Genomic DNA, 21,882 nt, shown 5'->3' on the forward strand with positions numbered 1-21,882 from the left:
TTGTTTTCAATTTTCCTTTCCCTGTCAATGTTCTCCCTTTCTCTCCTCCCCTGACAATATGACTCCTTGTTGGATTACAGTCCCACAGGCACTTCTAATCAGTGCACAGCAAGATGCATCACTGCCAAGTAACATACCCTCTAATTTTTTTTTTTTTGGACTGCAGCGACTAAGTGTGCGGCTCCTTGAAATTTTTTTGCGTGGCTGCACACATGCAGTAACTTAAAAGGGCCGACTTGTGCGTGGCCAATGTGGGAACTTTCAGGTTGCTGTGCATAAAGGGATTAATGCTGTTAATGCCCAATCACTCGACATTAGATTTTCAGCAGCAATTATCATGAATGATCAGAAGCAGGAACCCTGGTCAATTTCTCTGTTCAAAGAGAATAAGCCACTGAAGCACTTGTGTGCTCATCCCAGCTAAAATAACCAAACTCAGCACTGACTCGGTCTTCAATTTGAGATTGGGCTTAGTCACCTTGTCTGAAATAAGCAACTGAGGCAGTAGGGAGCCTTGACCACTTCTTTTGCAAAAACTTTGTCTTAATGGTTTAATTATTAGTCTAACTTCAGGAACACACAATTTCAAAAATTATTTTTGTTTTTTTGTAATCGGGAGGATCAGACCCACGTCTGACACCACAATTCCAATGGTTCTGCAGCAAGCAATGATCAGGTTTGGATTTTCGGCTACCAATCAAGCTTTGAATTTAATTGGGACATTGTAGGAGTAGGAAAGTATCTAACCTTTGTTTTATATTTCCACCTGGCTGCATGATGAAAGTGGGCACTCCGCTGCAAATTGTTATTTGGAAATTTTAAAATGTTAAATACAAATTGAGATTTTGCACAAACAAATTGCAAGATTCAACCCCCTCACTCCTCTAAAGTTAACCCCAATGCTGGAGCTTTTTCTCAAGCCTGTGCCCCAGGGAGGGAAGACAGCACCCTCTGCTGTTTTGCAAATACAATGCCTAAATCCAAAGAAAATGCAGGATTGTGGGCCGTAGCAGGGAAACTGGGCACAGGAGGTGTGCACCTTGTCACAAGATTATTAAAAATGAGGAAAGTCATTTAACCCTTCTTAATTTATTCAGAGATTGTGTGTTGGATGTAATTTTATGAAGGTATTTCAAATTTCTTAACGTTTGGTGTAGAGCTTTAATGCATACTTCCTTCACCTTTTAGCATTTCAACGGATACTCCAACCCAAGCCCAGGAGTCAGTTCGAGAGATAATTAACAATTTCAACCACTGTGGGAGTTCGACACACAACTCAGGTGCCTCAGTGAAGACAGACTGTCAGAGGTATTAAGCGATCTCGATGAGAACATGTGGAAGTCAAGAATCCAACCAGCAACCAAGCTCAGAATAGATAACTATCATGTATACCAGTCCTGACACATGGAGCAGACTCTTGGGCTGCTACAGTTCACAACTAATCAAGAAGGATGCATTTGACCAATGGGGCCTTTGGCCAATACTAAGTTTCCGTTTGTACAATGATGTCAAGAACACAAAGATCAGAGACGCACAGCACAAAACCATTAATACCCCAAATCATCAGTCTCTAATAATTGCAACTATTCAGGCATATCGCTCAATCAGACAAGAACTTTGATATGAAGACAGCCCTAAAGGCATCCCAACCTAGGCTCCCTTCAGATTGGCATAGACCTTGAGGCAGCTCAATAACTACTTGGACTTGTGCCGTTATGCAGGATCTGATTGCCCTTAGGAATGTTGTGGTGAAGGTACACCCACAGTGCTGTTTGGTGGGGAGTTCCAGAATTTTGACCCAGCGACAATGAAGGAACGGCGATATATTTCCAAGTCAAGGCGGTGTGTAACTTGGAAGGGGTAGTGCTCCCAAGCACCTACTGCCCTTATTCTTCTAAGTGATAGAGGAGGGGAATTCAGGAGCTACTGCCAAAGAAGCCTTGGTGAGTTGCTGCTGTGCATCGTGTAAATGGTACAAACTGCAGCCATGTTGCACGAGTGATGCAGGGACTGAATGTTTAAGGTGGTGGATGAGGTGCCGATCAAGCCAGCTGCTTTGACCTGAATGGTGTTGTGCTTCTTGGGTGATGTTGGAGCTGCACTCATCCAGGCAAGTGGAGAGTATTTCATCACACTCCTGACTTGTACCTTGTAGATGGTGGAAAGGAAATGAGTCACTTGCCACAGAATTCCCAGATTGTGACCTGCTCTTGTAGCCACACTATTTATGTGGCTAGTTCAGTTAAGTTTCTGGTCAATGGTGACCCTAGGATGTTGACAGTGGGGGATTCAGTAGCAGGCATAGACTGCTTTATTCTTTGAGGAATTGCAAATGGAACAGAATACTGTGTAATTATCAGTGAATATCCCCACTTCTGACCTGATTATAAAAGGAAGGTCGTTGATGAAGTTGCTGAAGATAGTTGGGTCAAGAACACTGCACAGAGGAACTCCTGGAGCGATGTCCTGGGGCTGAGATGATTAGCTTTCAACAACCGCAGCCATTTTCCTTTATGTTAGATATGACTCAAGCCAGTGAAGAGTTTTCCCCCTGACACCAATGACTTGAATTTTAATAGGACTCTGTGGTGCCACACTCGGTCAAATATTGCCTTGATATCAAGGGAAGTCACTCTTACCTCAGCGAGAAAGTAGTTCTTTTGTCCATGTTTGGACAAAGGCTGTAAGGAGATCTAGAGCTGAGTGGGCCTGGCGGAGCCCAAACTAGGCATTGGTTAGCATGGTATAAGTGAATAATTGCTGCTTGATAGAACTGTCAATGACATATTTCATTGCTTTGTGGATGATTGAGAGGCAGTTGATGGGCGATAATTGTTTGGATTGGATTTGAACCTGCTATCAGTGGACTGGACAAACCTGGGCAATTTTCTACTTCAGGTACTTCTAAAAAAAAAGGTAGATGCCAGTGTTGTAGCTGTACTGGAACAGCTTGGCTTGATGATTGTGCTATCAACGTTGAAGATTTTCTCTCAGTGAAGCTAAGGCAGGAGTGTTTTACTGCTTAGAAATCTAGAAAAGGTGGATTTTGAATGCAATGAAGGTACAAAGAACGTTCACATTTAATAAAACCCAAGACAGCCTTAGGTCAAAATAACTGTCAAGGATGGAATTACTGTATAAATGAGGGACAAGCTCAAACATAAAAATGATCACTTTGCTCATGAGCTCCATCAAAATTAGGTGTGTACATCCCAGGGAACTTGGGTGCTCAATTTTTGATTTTCCATCCTGCCTTCACCATTTGGACACGCACGTACATTCGAAAAATCATTGGGTGTAAAAGAAGAAAGGTGAATTATAATCAATACAGCAAATAGTAAACCATGGAATGGGGCATACTGAGATAGGGGCTACCACACAATTCCAGCTACAAATAGATTTTGATTTAGATTTAGAGATACAGCACTGAAACAGGCCCTTCGGCCCACCGAGTCTGTGCCGACCATTAACCACCCATTTATACTAATCCTACACTAATCCCATATTCCTACCACATCCTCACCTGTCCCTATATTTCCCTACCACCTACCTATACTAGGGGCAATTTATAATGGCCAATTTACCTATCAACCTGCAAGTCTTTTGGCTGTGGGAGGAAACCGGAGCACCCGGAGGAAACCCACGCAGACACAGGGAGAACTTGCAAACTCCACACAGGCAGTACCCAGAATTGAACCCGGGTCGCTGGAGCTGTGAGGCTGCGGTGCTAACCACTGCGCTGCCTATATAGGGTATTAAAAAAAAATTAATGATTATCTTCTGCTCAGAAGTGGTATGTACACCATACCCTTTCCAAAATAATTACATTTATATTCTTTACAGTTGCCCTGAAGGTTGTTGTGAACTACAAATTTAGAAAGACTAAAGATTGTTCCATAATATACTGCTTGTCTGCACACATCACCATTTCTTTCAACTGGAAAACCCAATACTGATATTCAACAGGGGTATTTCCCAGATCAAATACTTGAACTTACAACGGCCTGACAGTAGATTTCAGCCTCTCAGAGAGGAATAGCATATATATATATATATATATATATATATATATATATATATACACACTCGGGAATTAAGTTTGGCAAATTTTTCATGAAAATGGCATTATTTTATATATATAAAATAATGCCATTTTTATGAAAAATTTGCCAAACTTAATTCCCGAGTAGAATTTTGCCCTAAAAATGTTTATTTCTGTAAACGTACACATCAATGTTTAACACCTAACTGGACTACAAGTCAGAAATTCAACAGCATTTTTATTTATATAGGAGTTGATAATCTCAAAAAGGTACAACCAATATATGAAATCATAATGTTATTTTGTTCCACCAGATGACTCATTCCACCATTCTAATCATTGATGTAGCAAAGTGATTACTGACAACGCAGCTGGCAGCTTACGTCATCTGACTGCGCCAATCTGCAAACATGCGCAGATTAGTTCCTACCCTCTGCACACGCGCTGCGTTCCACAGTGCCAGGACTGGCTGAAGCATGCGCAGAAGACGTCATCGCATAATGTGGGCAGATAGGGTTGGCACATGCACAGATGGTGTCATGGCAACACAGGCAGATGGTGGGGGGATCCGGGCCGCAGAGAGCAGGGGTGGGAGAAGAAGGGGTCTGGGGAGCGGGGAGAGAGCAGGGGTGGGGGGAGAAGGGGTCTAGGGAGCGGGTAGAGAGCGGGTGTAGGGAGAGCGCAGCCAAGGAACTTGCTGGCGGAGGGTGCGTTCTCCTCCTTCCCCCTGCCGCCAGCTCCCAACCCCCGCCGCCTGCCTGCTTGCTCACAGCCTCCAGCCTGCTCAGTCACAGCTCCCGGCCCCCGACCGCTCGCTCACAGCCCGCTTGCCACACGCCCGACCGCTGGCTCACCCGCCCGCTCGCTCCCTCCCTCCCCGGCCCGCTCCCTCCCTCCCCTCCGGCCATTGCGTGCTGCCATGTGTGTAGGTTGCCATCGTGTGATTATTTGAGCAGCGCCATCTTTAATCCTGACAGCTGCCTGACATCGCAGATTGTGACCTTTTAGTGGCACAGTCTGCATTTGCGCATGTGTCATTGCAGCGCCACCTAGCAGTGGTGTTGTCAGCAAACGCAGCATTGATGTAGCAATGCATGTCACATGCTGGTACTTTAAGACTCCACTCAAATAAAAGACACTGAAGAGGTGAAAACTCACTTTTTTTCCCCGCAGTGGCTCAGTTGGTAAACACAGTCAAACAAACTAGAACCTCTCAGTGGCAAATGCAGCACTTCAGCCACCCTGGGTTTTCATTCCTAATTGTTATCCATTAACTCTAGCTGAAAAGTACAAGGATGTGGCCACTGAGAAAGGAGAGGTTCAAGACTCATCATGGGATGTCAAAGGGAGAAAGTATGAGTTAGGAAAAAAAAACTAATCAACTCATTCTGCAGCTGACAATCTCAGTCACCAGCTTAAAAACAGTACAAACAAGACTATAGCCATCGCTCCTCAACTTTTCAATTTTGTTCCTCTGAAGCTCAAAATCTCCAACTTGCATGTTCTTCCTCCTTCTTCCTACATTCTTCGTACTGTGTTTAAGTTGAGTTGTTACATTATGCCCTACTGTAAAAATTCTTTTCTGGGACCACAAAACTGTGGAACTCTAACTCCCTAATTCTTCCTGTCTTCCAATAATCTTCAGATTTTTAAAACCCAAGCTGGGAGACATCTAAATCGCTGCCTCTTGATTTACCTCCTTTTCAGGCCTACTCTCTGACCTTGCTGCTGTCCTGCACCATGGATCCTGGCCCTTTACCTTGGTTCCTGAATTGAAAAGAAAAATAAACTTGAACTAAAAGGCTTCCATTCTGTTATGAAATCTGTTCAGCACAATGTGCTTTAATGGTCAGAATCATTAGTCTGAGGCCTCATGAGGTCTTGAAACATCACTCTTTAAATAACGCTCCATCGTTCTTGATAAACATCTTTTAATTTAAATACATGGTAAAACAACCTTTTTAAAAGTAAAGACTCTCAGACTAAAAATTTCTAAAGATTTCTAGTGTTTGTAATCTGCCCTTCTCGAGGCAAACACAAAAGAAAAAAACACAAAATAACAAATGAAAACTTCCCACATACCCTTTCCTCTCATCTTTCTAAGCTTCCCACTTTCTCCGAGCTCCTCCCAATCTCCACTTGCGTTACCTGGTGGGGAGTGGAAATGAGAGCACAAGCGCCCCGATGATACTTCACCTGTTCTCTCCCATGTCTGCCATCTGACACATTCGCATAGCAATGCAATTCCAGACTGGCAACTCAGTAGGTGCTACATTGCGTGGCAGAGTGTTACTTCTCTAACATGGTGCTCGGGTTCCCTACCTCCATCCAAAAAGCCATTTTCTATTTTACTTGAGGAACTCAGTGGGTCCATGACAGTTGCCATCAGGCATCAATTGTCTTGTAAGTAAATAAAAAAATCTGTACACTGAACACATTTACTGAGTAGTTAGCAGAGCATAAGGGTTACTTGGGTACATAAATAGGGGAACAGAATACAAAAGCAAAGAGATAACACTAAAACTTCATAAATTACTGGTTAGGCCTCAGCTGGAGTATTGTGAACAAATTCTGGGCACCACACTTCAGGAAAGATGTTAAGGCAGACAGAGGAGATTTACCTGGATGAGAGACTTTAATTATGAGGAGAGGTTAGTAAATTACAACTGTTCTTCTTGGAACAGAAAAGGTTAAAAAGTGACAAACTAGAGATTTTCATACAACAGAGGAAGAAAATGATTCCCTCTGGCCACTGCGAGACAAGGGTTAAGGACAAAGAATGGGGGAATGGGACTGAGCCCAACTGCTCTTCCAAAGAGTCAGCACATACATGATGGGCTGCATAGCCTCTTTCTGTGATTCTACTCCATCTGGGGAAGTCAGCATTTCACATGATAGCAGACTGAGTATTGAAGCAAGTTTGCAATGTATTCTCAGTTTTAAAGAAATATATAAACTTGATCCACAATAAGGAGTACTACATAGAATTGACAGCACAAAAACAGCCCAAATGGTCCGTGCCAGTGTTTATGCTCCACGTATGAGGAAAATAGCAAAGAAGTCAAATTGGTGAACAGTTCAAACAGGTTAATGATACTCTAGGTTTTAAGAGCCAACTGCCCAATTAAAAACTACAGCACTGGTCAATACACAGCTGTTAACACATGAAATAGTGGTTTCGTGAACTGGCATACGAAAACACGAATTAGGAGCAGTAGGCCACGTGGCCCCTTGGACCTGCTCTGCTATTCAACAAGATCATGGCTGATCTGATCGTAACTTCAACTCCACATTCCCTCCTACCACCGATAACCTTTCACCCCCTTGCTTATCAAAAATCTATCTACCTCTGCCTAAAAAATACTGCAAGACTCGACTTGCACAGCCTTTTGAGGAACAGAGTTCCAAAGACTCACGACCCTCACAGAAAAATTCTCTCATCTGTCTTAAATGGGCAACCCCTTATGTTTAAATAGTCACCACTAGTTCTAGATTCTCCCACACGAGGAAACATCCTTTCCACACCCACCCTGTCAGGACCCTTCAGGACCTTATGCGTTTCAACCAAGTTGCCTCTTACCCTTCTAAACTCCAGCGGATACAAGCCTTACCTGTCCAACCTTTCCTCATAAGGCAACATGCCCATTTCAGCTATTAGTCTAGTAAACCTTTTCTGAACTGCTTCCAACGCATTTACATCCTTCCTTAGTTAATCAGAACTCACCCTTTTTAATGTTTCTGAAGTATAGTCTGGATGAGTCAAAAGAATATCCATATCACCACTGGATTCAGCACCTAGAGACACAACGAGAAATAATGAGGGAGACTCCTTCCAATCTGCACTGTAGTTGCTGATTCCAGCAGGCTATGAAACATACAGAAATAGTAGACAAGTAAAGACTAACTGATCATGGTGAAAGCGAGCACTGTGACCCCCATCAGTGACCCCTCCCCCACACTACCCCCAAATTTCAGGGGGTAATAAATATTATACATGTTGCTCATAAATAAATCATTTTCTTTGTTGCAAGGCAATGGAAACACTCCCAAAACAATGGCTATGGATCACATTACCTGATTACCCACCTATCTTTTTAAGTTCCAATATTGGCTATAGCTAGGAGGAAGCTCCAGAAACATACCCAACCTTAATGATGCCAGAGCCCAGCTCCTGCGTGTAGAAGACAAGGCTGAAGTATTTGCGTCCATCTTCAGCTAAAAATGCCTAGTGGATGATGCATCTCTGCCTCCTCCCATGGTTCTCACCATCACAGATGTCCGTCTTCAGCCTTTCGAATCATTCCACATGATATCAAGAAACAGCTGAGTGCACTGGTTGCAGAGAAGACTATGGGCCCCGACAACATTACAGCTGTAGTCCTGAAGACTAGCGGCCCAGAACTAACCATGCCTCTAGCTAAGCTGGGGAAAATCGCCCTGTCCACCAAAAGCAAGACAAATCCAATCAGCTAGTTACTGCCCTAGCAGACTACTGTCAATTGTCAGCAGTGATGGAAGGTGTCATCGACAGTGCTATTAAGCGGCACTTACCAAACACCTGCTCACCCATGGTCATTTTGAGTTCCGCCAGAACAACTCACTCCAGACCTCATTACAAACTTGTTCCAAACGTGGACAAAACAGGTGAATTCCAGAGGTGAGGTGAGAGTGACTGCCCTTCACAGCAAGGCAATATTTGACCAAGTGTGGCATCAAGGAGTCCTAGTAAAATTGAAATGATTAGGAATCAGGGGAAAAACTTTTCATTGGCTGGAGTGGTACCTAGTACAAAGGAAGATGGTTATAGTTGTTGGAGGTCAATCATCTCAGTCCCAGGACACTGCTGCAGGCATTCCCCAGGAAAGCCCTAGGCCTAGCTATCTTCAGCTACTTCATCAATGACCTTCCCTCCAGAAGTGGCAATATTCACTGATAATTGTAGTATTTTAGTTCCATTTAAACTCCTCAAAAACTGAATCAGTCCATGCCTGTATGCAGCAATACCTGAACAACAGTCCAGGCTGGGCTGATGAGCTGCAAGTAAAACTGGCACCACACAAGTGCTAGGTAATGACCATCTTCAACAAGAGAGAGTCTAACTACCTCCCCTTCACATTGAAGAGCAGTAGCATCGCTGAATTCCCCACCATCAATATCCTAGGGTCACCATTGATTAGATTAGATTAGAGATACAGCACTGAAACAGGCCCTTCGGCCCACCGAGTCTGTGCCGAACATCAACCACCCATTTATACTAATCCTACTCTAATCCCATATTCCTACCAAACATCCCCACCTGTCCCTATATTTCCCTCCCACCTACCTATACTAGTGACAATTTATAATGGCCAATTTACCTATCAACCTGCAAGTCTTTTGGCTTGTGGGAGGAAACGGAGCACCCGGAGAAAACCCACGCAGACACAGGGAGAACTTGCAAACTCCACACAGGCAGTACCCGGAATCGAACCTGGGTCACTAGAAACTTGAGTGGACCAGCCACATAAATATATGCCTATGACTACAAAAGCAGGTCAGAGACTGGGTATTCCGCAGCGAGTGACTCATTCTCTGATTCCCAAAGCCTGTCCACCATCTACAAGGCACAAGTCACGAATATGATGGAATACTCTCCACTTGCCTGGATAAATGCAGCTCCAACAACACGCAAGAAGCTCGACACCATCCAGGACAAAGCAGCCGGCGTGATTGGTACCTCATCCACCACTTTAAACATTCACTCTCTCCGCTACCAGCACACCATGGTCTCAGTGTGTACCATCTGCAAGACGTACTGCAGCAACTCGCCAAAGCTTCTTCAGTAGAACCTCCCAAACCCGAAACCTCTAGGAGCAAGTTCGCCTCCAAGTCACACGCCATTCGGATTTGGAAGTACATCATTGGTCCTTGATCGTTGCTGGGTCCAAAGTCTGAAACTCCCTACCTAACAGCACTGTGGAAGTATCTTCACCATACCAACTGTAGCAGTCAAGACGGTGACTCACCACCACCTTTTCAAGGACAGTTAGCAATGGCCAATGGTTTTACCTGCGACACTCATATCCTGTGAATGAATATAAAAAAGCCCCCTTTTGAAAGTTTGAAGTGAATCAGCGCTCACTGCAAAAGCCAGCAACTTATTCCAGAGGTAGCTGATTCTCTGTACAAACAAAAGCTCTTTGACATCTTACCTGAGTCCTATGCTTATGTACCTTGCATATCCCACGGTTCCTTGAGGCAGGAAACCTTACCCTCTTTCAGATGCTAATTGACATGCTATGTATTCCCAGAATTTTGCTTTTCTATTTCAGGTTTCAACCATTCACACCTTTTCTTTCTCTCTTAAATTTTTATTAATTTTATGTTTCTTCTCAGGTTTCATTAATACATGTGATAATAATGTTCATAAATTTAATAAGAACAAACTTTTCCTGGACCTTGCTAGATTAAGACAAGAGTATTTGCGGGGCTGAAATGATTTCTTTATGAGCAACATTTATAATATTTATTCTCTTGGAAACCTTTGAACACTTTATGTTAGTGTCTTCCATTTTTTTAAAAAGGCCTGCATTTCAACCTGATTTATATTTAGTTACTTTTACAGCAGATTACAGCTGGCACTTTCAACTACCTGCCCAGGAGAGTTGCCAGTTATATGACTAAAGCTGAAAAAAGAATGCACTAACCTCGCCTGAAACTGCCACAAATGATGGAAACATAGTTTGGATCCAGCTTCTCCACCTCCTGCAGAACTATGGCCTAAAAAGTTAAGGGAGGCAAAAATGTTAAAATCTACAAAAGGCGGAAGAGAAGGGAATAGACAAGAGGTACTCCAACATGCTGGTGCCTCAGGATGCCAAAGCTTCAATTCTGCAGTAAATTCCCAGTCTCACAAGCATCAATAAGTGAAAGTAGGGAGAGGATACCACATCGTTCTCTTATTCTGTCATAAGGACTTCCAGTAAAGTAGACCACTGACACATAACCTTTTCATGATATATCTAGCTGATATATGACAAATACCTAATTCTGGATTGTGCCCTTCCAAACTTGAGCTGTTTGTGGAGAGAGCACTTTCAGGTGTGTAATACTAGGATGAAGTACAAGGCTTCCACTGGTGGGGAAAGGAACTTGCAGTGATTGAAAGTAGCTCAGAGGGAGCTTCAATCCTGGCCTGTAACTAACTTAGAGGAAGTCCTTGCTCCAGATTGGAAGAGATTCTAGTTTACTTTGTACAGCTCACCTTAACAACTTGTCAGCCTATTTACTTTCAGATTTAATCAGTGGTCTGCAAAGCCTCTTGATTTTGTAATGCATCAACAATTTTATATTGCAAAATATTTAGGTTCTGATGCAGGTTAAGATGATCATGGTAATCCCAATAACCACACAACTGTTAAATTTGAGCATTTATTGCTTCACAAATCTGCAATATGGTGGCACACTGTAGTCTGTTCATGACCAAAGATGTTTCCTCAGGCTGCTGTATGATGCAACCGTTAGAATAATCAATTTGTGGGCTGGGCTTAATGTAAAATTAACACAGCCAGCACTGTACAACTGGCAGTACACACATTTAATAACTTATTGCACAACTTAACTACTTGCATCCATCTTTTACTAAACAGACAAGCTAATCCAAAGGCAAAACTACCAGTAAGAGGTTGTGTAACTCTACTTAATTACAGTATATGTTTAATATAATGCACACATCTTTAAACAAATGATCACAATTATAACAACAACTTGCATTTATATAGTGCTTTTAATATAGTAAAATACCCTAATGCTCTTCAAAGGAACATTATCAAGCAAAATTTTACACAGAAACACAAGGAGATGTTTGTGGATATTTAGTCAAAGAAGTAGGTTCTAAGGAGCATCTTAAAAGGGGTGCAAGGAGAGAGAGACTTGGAAGTATTTGTGCACAAGTCTTTGAAAGTTGCAGGACAGATTTACAAAGCAGTTAATAAAGCACTATGGGATCCTGGACTTTATAAATAGCGGCATACAGTAGAAAAGTCTGAAAGTTGTCCTAAACCTATATAGAACACAAGTTTGGCCCCAGCTGAAGTACTGTGTCCAATTCTGGACACCATACTTTAGGAAAGCTTTTGGAGAGGGTGCAGAAAAGATTAACTAGAATAGTTACATGGATAAGGAATTACAGTTACGTTGCTAGACTGGAGAAGTTAAGGTTATTCTCCTAGGAGCAGGGAAGACTAAGGAGATTTGATAGGGTTGTTTACGATGATGAAGCATTTAGATACAGTAAATAAAGAGAAGCGGTTTTCAATGGCTGAAATGTAAATAACCAGAGGGCACAAACTTAAAGTGGCTGGCAAATTAAGCACAGGCCACATGAGGGAATGCATCATTTAGGCATCAAGTGGTTAGGATTTGGAAACACTGCCTGTTAGGGTATTGGAAACAAAGTCACTAGTAACTTTCACAAAGGAATTGGATAAATACTTGATGGAAGGAGGGAGGGAGGGAAAGTGGGAAGGACGGAGAAACGGACGGAAGGAGGGACGGAGGGAGGGACAGACAGAGGGACGGAGGGACTTGCATTTACATAGTGCCTTTCATAACCTCAGGATGCCCTAAAGCGATTTACAGCCAATGAAGTATCTTTCAAAAGTAGTCACGATTGTAATACAGGCAAAGAGTGCGGGAGTGGAATTAAGTGGATTGGTCTTCAAAGAGCTGGCACAGACTTAATAGGCTGAATGGCCTCCTGTTGTGCTGTACTATTCTATGATTTTATGACTCTGTAGATACTGATTTTTGACAGCTCCGCTGTGAAAGATTGAAGCGCTGATAATTGACAGCAAAAAATGTGGCACTGGTGTCGAAAAACTGGACTGGCTTTGTTCAGCATGGAGCAGCTAGCACATCTTTTTACAAATATACTATCCGTACATCAGGATTCAGAGTCTGTACTCACAACCTATTAATCTGAGTAGTGAAGCTTCTCAACTGTGCAAACTTTACAAACATCAGACTCTACAGAGTATATCAGATGCAAGCTGAGCTTTCTCTGCCTTACCTGCATTTTCACCATTTCAGATCGAGGAATTCGCTTTTCAAAATCCTCAAAATACCTGCAGAGATCAGTAAAATCACTGTGATGAATCAGTTATTAGACAGAAATTCAGTGTGAACTCTCACTAAAGCAAGAACCTACAGATTAATTGTTCAGCGGAAAGTTCCCTCCTTACAATGCTTTGTTTCAGAATCAGGTGATACCTAACTTTACATCTTTATTACAAAAATTTAGCACCTGTGCAAAGCTGAATGGCTTCACAATATCACTAAACATAAAGGGTAAATGTATACTGTAAGTGACAAAGTAGCTAATAAGTCAGAATTGGCATCAAGAGGGTGCAATCATATCCTCATATACTGGTTATGATATGCTAAGTAATTAAAATGATACAAGTTAGATTGAAATGCAAGTTTAAAATGCAAACTATATTTCTGCATGGTTCTGGTGATAGCACGATAAAACATTTTTCAAACACGGCTTACTGCTTGTCTGCCATTACGACATCAATTCCATGAAAAAGTGTTTCTGGGAATGTTAACACATGCTGGAATGAGACCAGTATGACTACAAATCAATTATTTAATATAGCAATAGAGTTGCTACATTATTGGTCTAAATTATTGGCCTTCATTTTGCAAATCTTTAGCTTTCAGAAAATGTTAATGCATAGAATATCCCTTTGTTTTTTTTTTGCCTAATTTGCCCCATCAACTGTTGCTGAGGTCAGGTTCAATGGGCACCAGTCACCTTCCAGTACCATAGCAAACTAGCCATTCCTGTGTGAACCTAGACAATGAATGTTGGCAACTGTTGCTGTCCAGCCATTCACACATAAATACTTTCCAGCAAAGTCACTGGACAGCGATAAAGAGCAAGAATTCCAAATAACCCAAACCCAAATTAAAGTTATTTGGTGTGATCCCTTGTTCTGCCACCAGAGGTCTTCAGCACTTTCAAAACATTTCATTAAAAAATGAAATCAAGTTTAAGAAACAGTGAAGAAGTGAACCTTTGCTCATTCAGACTGCATTTTTACCCAATATACAAATTCAGGAGACAAATTAAAAGCCAAGGTGCTGGATCTCAGCATTAAAAATCTTCAATAGATTAATATAAATATTTTGGTGAATCTAATGCTGAATTATTGTGGATGATTTTAAGTTGTTCCGCGAACTCTAAAAGACAGCTGGAGTTAACACAGATGGCAGCAGGTACCAGACTGCAAAGTAACTTTTTTAAAAGAACAGCTAAGTGACATACTTGTTGGTCCTTGGAATTCCATAATCTAAAAGTTTGATCTTCCTACTGTTTGAAATGACATTGGGTAGAATGAAATTTACATGCATTATCACACTGTGATGATTAAGAGATATACTACAGCCTGTACTTTCAAATTTAAGAGAACGAGCCATCCCAGCATTGCATACCATTCTGTTGGTACATCGAAAATATTAATTCAGCACAGATTTTTTTCTGTAAAATGCATCAGGCAGGGACAAAACTGACAGCAGGTGCTGCACTATTTTTACTGCCTCATCCAAATTATTTTCCTCAAAATAGTCATTAGATTATAAATATACAAAAATCTATCAGGCCAAACACTGTTCATTCTCTCCATTACTTGATACAGCCTCCTTCGGCAATCTCACAAATACCAACTCCATGGGAGGCAAAGTTCAAACAAAGGGAAAAGAAACTGTCACCCATTTTAAGGAAAGCTCTTGAGAAATTTGTCTATAGCGCTGTACAGTCATTAAGTAAGTTCTAGGAAATCATTGTTATGCATGACACATCACCAGGTCAATTTAGCTAACCCACAAACCTCAAGATAATCCAGTTTATTCCTCCTTCAGGAATTAGTAAATGTTAAATACTGTAGCATAACCATACTTGTCAAAACCACTGAAAGGCTTTCCTCAGGAGAATTAAGTGGATGGTGCAGAGTCCCTGTTGGTCTGTACAAGAAATGAGCTCAATGAGGCCAAATGTCCTTTACAATCTGAAAATATTCTTGTGTTTTGAAAAATATCACACAACCTTGGAGAGGATTTAATATACTGACACAACAAGTGGTGGGCATTATGAGGGAGATAATTTGCCTGAGGTCGTACCTAGTTTTTGATATTATGCTTGGAAACATCCTAACAATGCACACACAACAAGCAGTTTCTCATCCCATTTACTCTTACCCTACATGACTGTTTACAAACTGCTGCCCAGTGACTGTATCAAATCTTACTAATGAAAAAACTACTCCAACACAAAAGAAAAACTTACTTCAAACCAATCCGCTGATGATAATTTAGTATGTGTTCGTTTTCTCTCAGATCTAAAAGATTTAAAAAATTACATTTCAAATCATTAATCTACATTTACACTTCAAAACATAGAGAAACTTAATTGCTGAGAGTTAGGTTGGCAAAGTCATAGTGTAACTAAGCCATCAAGACCAATAAATTCAAAGTTTAATCCCAGTCTACCCCGAGTCAGTTTTACTGTTACTGGGGAAGCAATACTGATGTTATAATTAGCCTCAGCACCCTAGACAAGAGTGTAAGATGAGGTGACATCTAAGTTTCTGCATTCTCTATCCATTAACCATTGCTGGGAAGTGCAAGTGTAGACTTCAGGCATGCCAGGACAAAGCCTAATCATAATACCTATCCACGACTTGTTAGCAAAAGTAAAGCCCATGGGATTAAAGGGATAGTAGTAACATGGGATACAAAATTGGCTAAGGGGCAGAAAGCAGAGACTTGTGTTGAACGGTTGTTTTTCAGACGGAGAGGCTACAGGGGTGTTCCCCAGGTATTGGTATTATGACCACTGCTTTTTTTGATAGATATAGCAATGACCTGGACTCCAGTATAAAGGGCACAATTTCAAAGTTTGCAGATGATACGAAACTCAGAAATGTAGTAAACAATAAGGGGATAGTAACAGACTTCATCAGGACATAAACAGACTGGTGAAATGGGCAGACATACGGTAGATGAAATTATACACAGAAGCATGACGTGATACATTTTGGTAAGAAGAATGAGGAGAGGCAATATGAATTTAATGGTACAATTTTAAAGGGGATGCAGGAAAAGAGACACCCGGGGATGTATGTTCACAAATCTTTGAAGGTGGTAGGACAAGTTGAGAAAGCTGTTAAAAAAGCATACCGAATGCTGGTCTTTATAAATAGCGGAATAGAGTACAGAAGTAAATAAGTTATGTTAATCCTTTATAAAACACTGGTTAGATCTCAGCTGTAATACTGTGTTCAGTTCTGCGCATCACACTTTAGGAAGGATGTCAAGGCCTTGGAGAAGATGCAGAAGAGATTTACTAGAATGGTATCAGTTATGTGCAGGAACTGGAGAAGCTGAAGCTGGTTCCTCAGAGCACAGAAGGTTAAGAGGAGATTTCATAGAGGTGTTCAGAATCATAAACAGCTTTGATAAAGTAATTAAGATATACTGTTACATGTGACAGAAGGGTTGTTAACCAGATGACAGAGTTAAGGTGATTGGCAAAAGAACCAGAAGCGACTTGAGGAACCTTTTTATTTTTACACAGTGAGTGGTGATCTGCAATGCACTGCCTGAAAAGGTGGTGGAAGCAGATTCAATAGTAACATTCAAAAGAGAACTGGACAGATACTTGAAGGGCAAAAAATTACAGGGTTAAGGGGAAGAGTGGGGGAGTGGGATTAATTGAATCACTCAACCTAAGAGCTGGCACAGGAATGATAAGCTGTACAATTCTATGATTCTTTTCGTTAAATAGTTTGTCAAACCATGCTGTTCTGTTTCTTTATTTAAGACTGGCCACTTTGAGAAGATTTAACCTTCTGGTTGAACTGTATTCACAGTGCAAGAATAAATCTTGAGAGGATAGGGCAAAGAGTGAAAATGGGTCATAAAGTAAAACTTCACTGGCTAGCAGTTTCTCCTATGAACTACTGCATACAGATAGTGAATAGCATACATATTTTAACCAAAGGAGATGGAAGCATAGGCATCAATTTTTTTAGCTGTTTAGAGTTGTGCAACGGCATGCATCTTCCATAACCAGCATATAGATACACTAGTATTCTGTTTATTCATAGTTAAAGTTTATATCAGGCGAAACATATGTATTTTGTAGAGTAAGTTTTACAAGCACATAGCAAAGAATAAACAGGAACATTTTCAAATGTTTGTCGGTTTATTGGATAACTAGTTTTCTAGATAATTTTACTCTACTCAAAATGTTTACTATTTTAACAGAAAAGATATATGGGGCTTATGAAACATACCATCCAAGGTTTTGATTCCCTCTTCCACAAATTTTCTTGCTGCTGCAGGTCTGTAGAATGGAAACATACATTAGAACAATTCTCCGAGGCCAAAGCATATCTCGTAGTGGGGAAAATGATAGAGTCCATTATAAAAGATGTAACAGTAGAGCACTTGGAAAACAATGACAGGATCGGATAAAGTCAACATGGATTTATGAAAGGGAAATCATGCTTGACAAATCTACTGGAATTTTTTGAGGATGTAATGAGTAGAATAGACAAGGGAGAACTAGCAGATGTGGTGTATTTGGACTTTCAGAAGGCTTTGGATAAGGTCCCACATAAGAGATTAGCATGCAAAATGAAAGCACATGGGATTGGGGGTTGGCAGACAGGAAACAAAGAGTAGGAATAAACGGGTCTTCTTCTGAGTGGCAGGCAGTGACGAGTGGGGTACTGCAGGGATCAGTGCTTGGACCGCAGCTATTCACAATATATATTAATGATATAGATGAGGGAAATAAATGTAATATATCCAGGTTTGCAGATGACAGAAAGCTGGGTGAGAGTGTGAGCTGTGAGGAGGATGCAGAGAAGCTCGAGTGTGATTTGGACAGGTTGAGTAAGTGGGCAAATACATGGCAGATGCAGTAAAATGTGGATAAATGAGAGGTTATCCACTTTGGTGGCAAAAACAGAAAGGTAGATTATCTGAACAGCGACAGATTGAGAAAGAGGGAGGTGGAGCGAGACCTGGGTGTCCTTGTGCACCAGTCGCTGAAAGTAAGTATGCAGGTGCAGCAGGCAGTTAAGAAGGCAAAAGATATGTAGGCCTTCAGAGCGAGAGGATTCGAGTACAGCAGCAAAGATGTCTTAGAAGAATGAGAGTTTAGAAGAATGAGAGGGGATTTCACAGAAACCTACAAAACTCTAACAGGACTGGACAGACTAGTTGCAGGAAGGATGTTCCCGATGGCAGGGGAGTCCAGGACCGGGAGTCACAGTCTAAGGATAAGGGGTAAGCCATTTAGGACTGAGATGAGGAGAGATTTCTTCACCCAGAGAGTGGTGAACCTGTGGAATTCTCTACCACAGAAAGCAGTTGAGGCCAAATCATTAAGTACATTCAACAGTTGGATATAGTTCTTAGGGCTAAAGGGATCAAGGGATAAGGGGAGAAAGTGGGAACAGGGTACTGAGTTTGGATGATCAGCCATGATTGTATTGAATGGCGGTGCAGGCTCGAAGGGAGGACTCCTGCTCCTATTTTCTCTGTTTCTATGTTTTTAGAAGTACAGAAAAAGACACTGCCTGCAAAAGTATTCCCATTTCAGGCCAATACTTCCAAAATATTACTTTGGAGCCAAGATGACAAATATAGTTAAACCACACTTCTTTCATTAGAATCCTTCAATTATAAGCTTAGCAAGCATAAACCCATTTTAAACCCTTCCCTGGACCGGAGTATCTCAAATTTTAAATTTTAAACCTGGTGTTTGGATCCCTTCAAGGCTTCGCCTTTTCCTGTCCCTAACCTCTTCCAGCCCTACCACCTCTCAAAGCTATGTGGTCCTCCAACTCTGGCCTCTTGTGCATCATATACAGCCCTACTGTTAACAGTCATGTCTTCAGCTGTCTATTCTGAACACACTGGAATCCGCTCCCTAAACCTCTCCACCTCCCTCTCTTCCTTTAAAACCCAGCTTTGTTATCAAGCTTTTGTTCACTCTTCCGAACATTGTTTGGCTGAGTGTCAATTTTTGGCTGAATACACTTCTGTGAAGCACTTTGGAATGCTTCTTCCATGTTCAGGGCACTATATAAATGCAAGTAGTTGTCGTTAAAAGAAACAGGATGACCATCAACATTTGACAAAAGGCCTCCACCAGGATTGTTTCCTATCTTTTCAGATACTGAAGGACTTGCTGGGAAAACTGGACAAATATATGACTTAAAAAAAACATAGCTTAACGCCTGTGCTGCAGAACTGACACTTTGCCCTAATAACTCTTAAGTGTGCTTTGCAAAGTCATTCATTTTATTTCCATTTCTTCCTTTCTCCCATTCCACTATTTTTAAATCTCCTCTAGATTCTCAACTCCATGGTACACCCTATTTAAAGTGAAAAGAGAGGCAAAGAATTTTTTAAAAATCACATCAGTCTAAACAAAAACCCTTCCACAGGATGGGTGTTAAGATCTGAAATGTTGACTGACTCCAGTTTCACAACAGGTACTGCCTGACCCGGAGCGTTCACTTCTTTTTCTGTTTTTGTTTGCAGATTTCCAGTATCTGCAGTATTTCATTTTTGCCACTTTCAGTGACTCTGACTCCAAAAATACTAAAAACAGAAGAATCCAATTATCCAGGAATGATTCAAACTAATAGATCCAGTTATTTCTTTCAAGCACTAAAGGAGGTCATTCAGCCTGTGGATCCTGTGCTGGCTTTTTGAAAGAGCTGTCTAATTTAGCCCTGCACCCCAGCTTTTTCCCCACAATAGTGCAAAATAGTCCTCTTCAAGTACATCTCCAATTGCTTTTTAAAATTTCCTATAGAAGCTCATTCCATCACTCCTTCAGGTAGTGTGTTCCAGATCTTCACAACCCTCTGTGAGAAATATAATTTCCCCCTCAGTTCTTCTGACTATTTTAAATCTATGACCTCTTGTTACTGACCCACTTGCCAGAGGAAAGTTTCTATCCTACTTGCTCTATCAAAACCTCTTATAATTTTGAATATTTCTATTAGGTCTCCCTAACCTTCTCTTTTCTGAGGAAAACAATCCCAGCTTCTCCAATATTGTCACATAACTGAACCCCTCATCCCTGCTATCATCTTGGTAAATCTTCTTTGTACCCTCTCCAAGACTTGACATCCTTCCTAAAGTGTAGTTCCGAGAATTGTGCACAGTACTCCAGCTGAGGCCTAACCAGTGATTTTTAAAGGTTTACCAGTACTTCCTTGTTTTTGTATTCAGTACCCCTATTTACAACGCCAAGTATTCCAACACGTGTTCTTAACTATCTTGTCAACTTCACCTGCCACCTTCAAAGATTTCTGAATATGCACCTCAGGTCCCTCTGTTCTTGCACTCCCTTCAAAATAGTACCATTTAGATTATACTGCTTCTCCATGTTATTCCTCCCAAATTTCATCATTTCATGCTTATCCGCATTAAGTTACATTTGCCATGCGTCTGCCCGTTTCACCAGTCTGCATGTGTTTCTGAAGTCTGTTACGCTCCTCATTGCTATTTACTATGTTGCCAAGTTTTGCATTACCTGCAAACTTCAAACTGTACTCCCTACCTAAGTCCAGTCAGTAAAATATTTTAAAAATGAACCTAACACCAAACCCTACAAGAAAAAACACTCAATTTATACCCGCCTGTGGTGCGCGGCCATTCATGCTCACCAACAAGCAAAGACTACTACAGAAAACAGCAACAGTAGAGCTTACATTGTCCACATCTAATTGTCTGCCTTTCTGATTTTCTTTATGCAACATCATCACAATTGATAGTTTGCTCATGTTTCTTTTACATTTTTGTATTTCAGTGCCTTTATGTGATAAATAAAGCTGTACAATTTTTTTCTTGTTATTTGTATCAGTCTTATCATCATTTTGCATCTAGGGCATCGCTGTAACATGTACAGGATTAAATTTGGAACATTCATGATACAGCTGGGAGTGGGGGTGGCAGATAATGCAAGTTCCATTACATCAAAAGTTCTTGTCTTTTGAGTTTACCCTATTCCAGTTACTCTTGTTAAAAAGTTAATAGATGAACTGGTATCATCTTGACGAATCTGGAAAGAAAACAAAACAGAATATTCAGCATAGAAATGACAGGATTGGACTATAATAAAAAAAAGACATCAAGAGAGTACATTTTAACAGGGAAATATTATTGTAATCTGGGCAGTCTTGTACTGGTGTGAAATGGCACATAGCGGAAAGGGGGGAATTAATTTTGATCAAGCAATTTGCACTTTTTGTAATGTATTTTTTATACATTTTAAGAACCGACTTTTGAGAAATAACGAAAAAGACAATTTTTGCATATTAATTTAGTTTGGCATATATTTCCCATTGCAATCAACCACTGACTGTTCACTAAATAAAGTGATTACTTTGCAAGTAGTAATTCTTTATTCAAAGTCCGCATGCATCATTTCAAGGGAGCACTTCCCCAACAACTAAGCGACAATCAAAAAGACACAAACCAAAACAGAGTAAAACATCCCTAAGAACTCTACATGCTAACATGCTAACAGTGCTAAATTAACAAACAATTACAGTTTCACAGACTAGGATCATCAATTAATTATGAATGCTCATTTTAGATTTGCTTTGTGAATATACTACTTGAATATCCATTACAAAGACTTTTTCCAATGGAACATGGTGTATATTATTCTGGTGATGCAGAAAATAGTGTCCTCGAATAAAGGTACATGACACAACCCCACTTTGCATGGAATAATCCCACACTTGTATTTACACCTTGTACATTTT

General features: G+C 40.9%; 1 protein-coding gene across 4 annotated transcripts in view; it reads right to left on the reverse strand.

Annotated features, from left to right (window-relative positions):
* Nucleotides 1–21,882, reverse strand: part of polb (polymerase (DNA directed), beta) — a 113,898-nt gene that overhangs the window by 84,265 nt on the left and 7,751 nt on the right. For all 4 annotated transcript variants that reach the window (XR_010971153.1, XM_068023349.1, XM_068023348.1 and 1 more), the window contains exons 5-10: nucleotides 21,115–21,173; nucleotides 17,380–17,429; nucleotides 15,369–15,420; nucleotides 13,092–13,146; nucleotides 10,729–10,801; nucleotides 7,767–7,837 (exon numbers count right to left, since the gene is read on the reverse strand). Coding sequence is in view for 3 of the 4 variants with exons in the window: in XM_068023349.1 (XP_067879450.1) it covers nucleotides 7,767–7,837; nucleotides 10,729–10,801; nucleotides 13,092–13,146; nucleotides 15,369–15,420; nucleotides 17,380–17,429; nucleotides 21,115–21,173 (360 nt within the window). In the remaining variant the exon portion in view is untranslated. The remainder of the gene's footprint in view (nucleotides 1–7,766; nucleotides 7,838–10,728; nucleotides 10,802–13,091; nucleotides 13,147–15,368; nucleotides 15,421–17,379; nucleotides 17,430–21,114; nucleotides 21,174–21,882) is intronic.

This window comes from Heterodontus francisci, chromosome 47 (genome assembly GCF_036365525.1).
Source record: "Heterodontus francisci isolate sHetFra1 chromosome 47, sHetFra1.hap1, whole genome shotgun sequence".
In the NCBI taxonomy this organism is placed as follows: Eukaryota; Metazoa; Chordata; class Chondrichthyes; order Heterodontiformes; family Heterodontidae; genus Heterodontus; species Heterodontus francisci.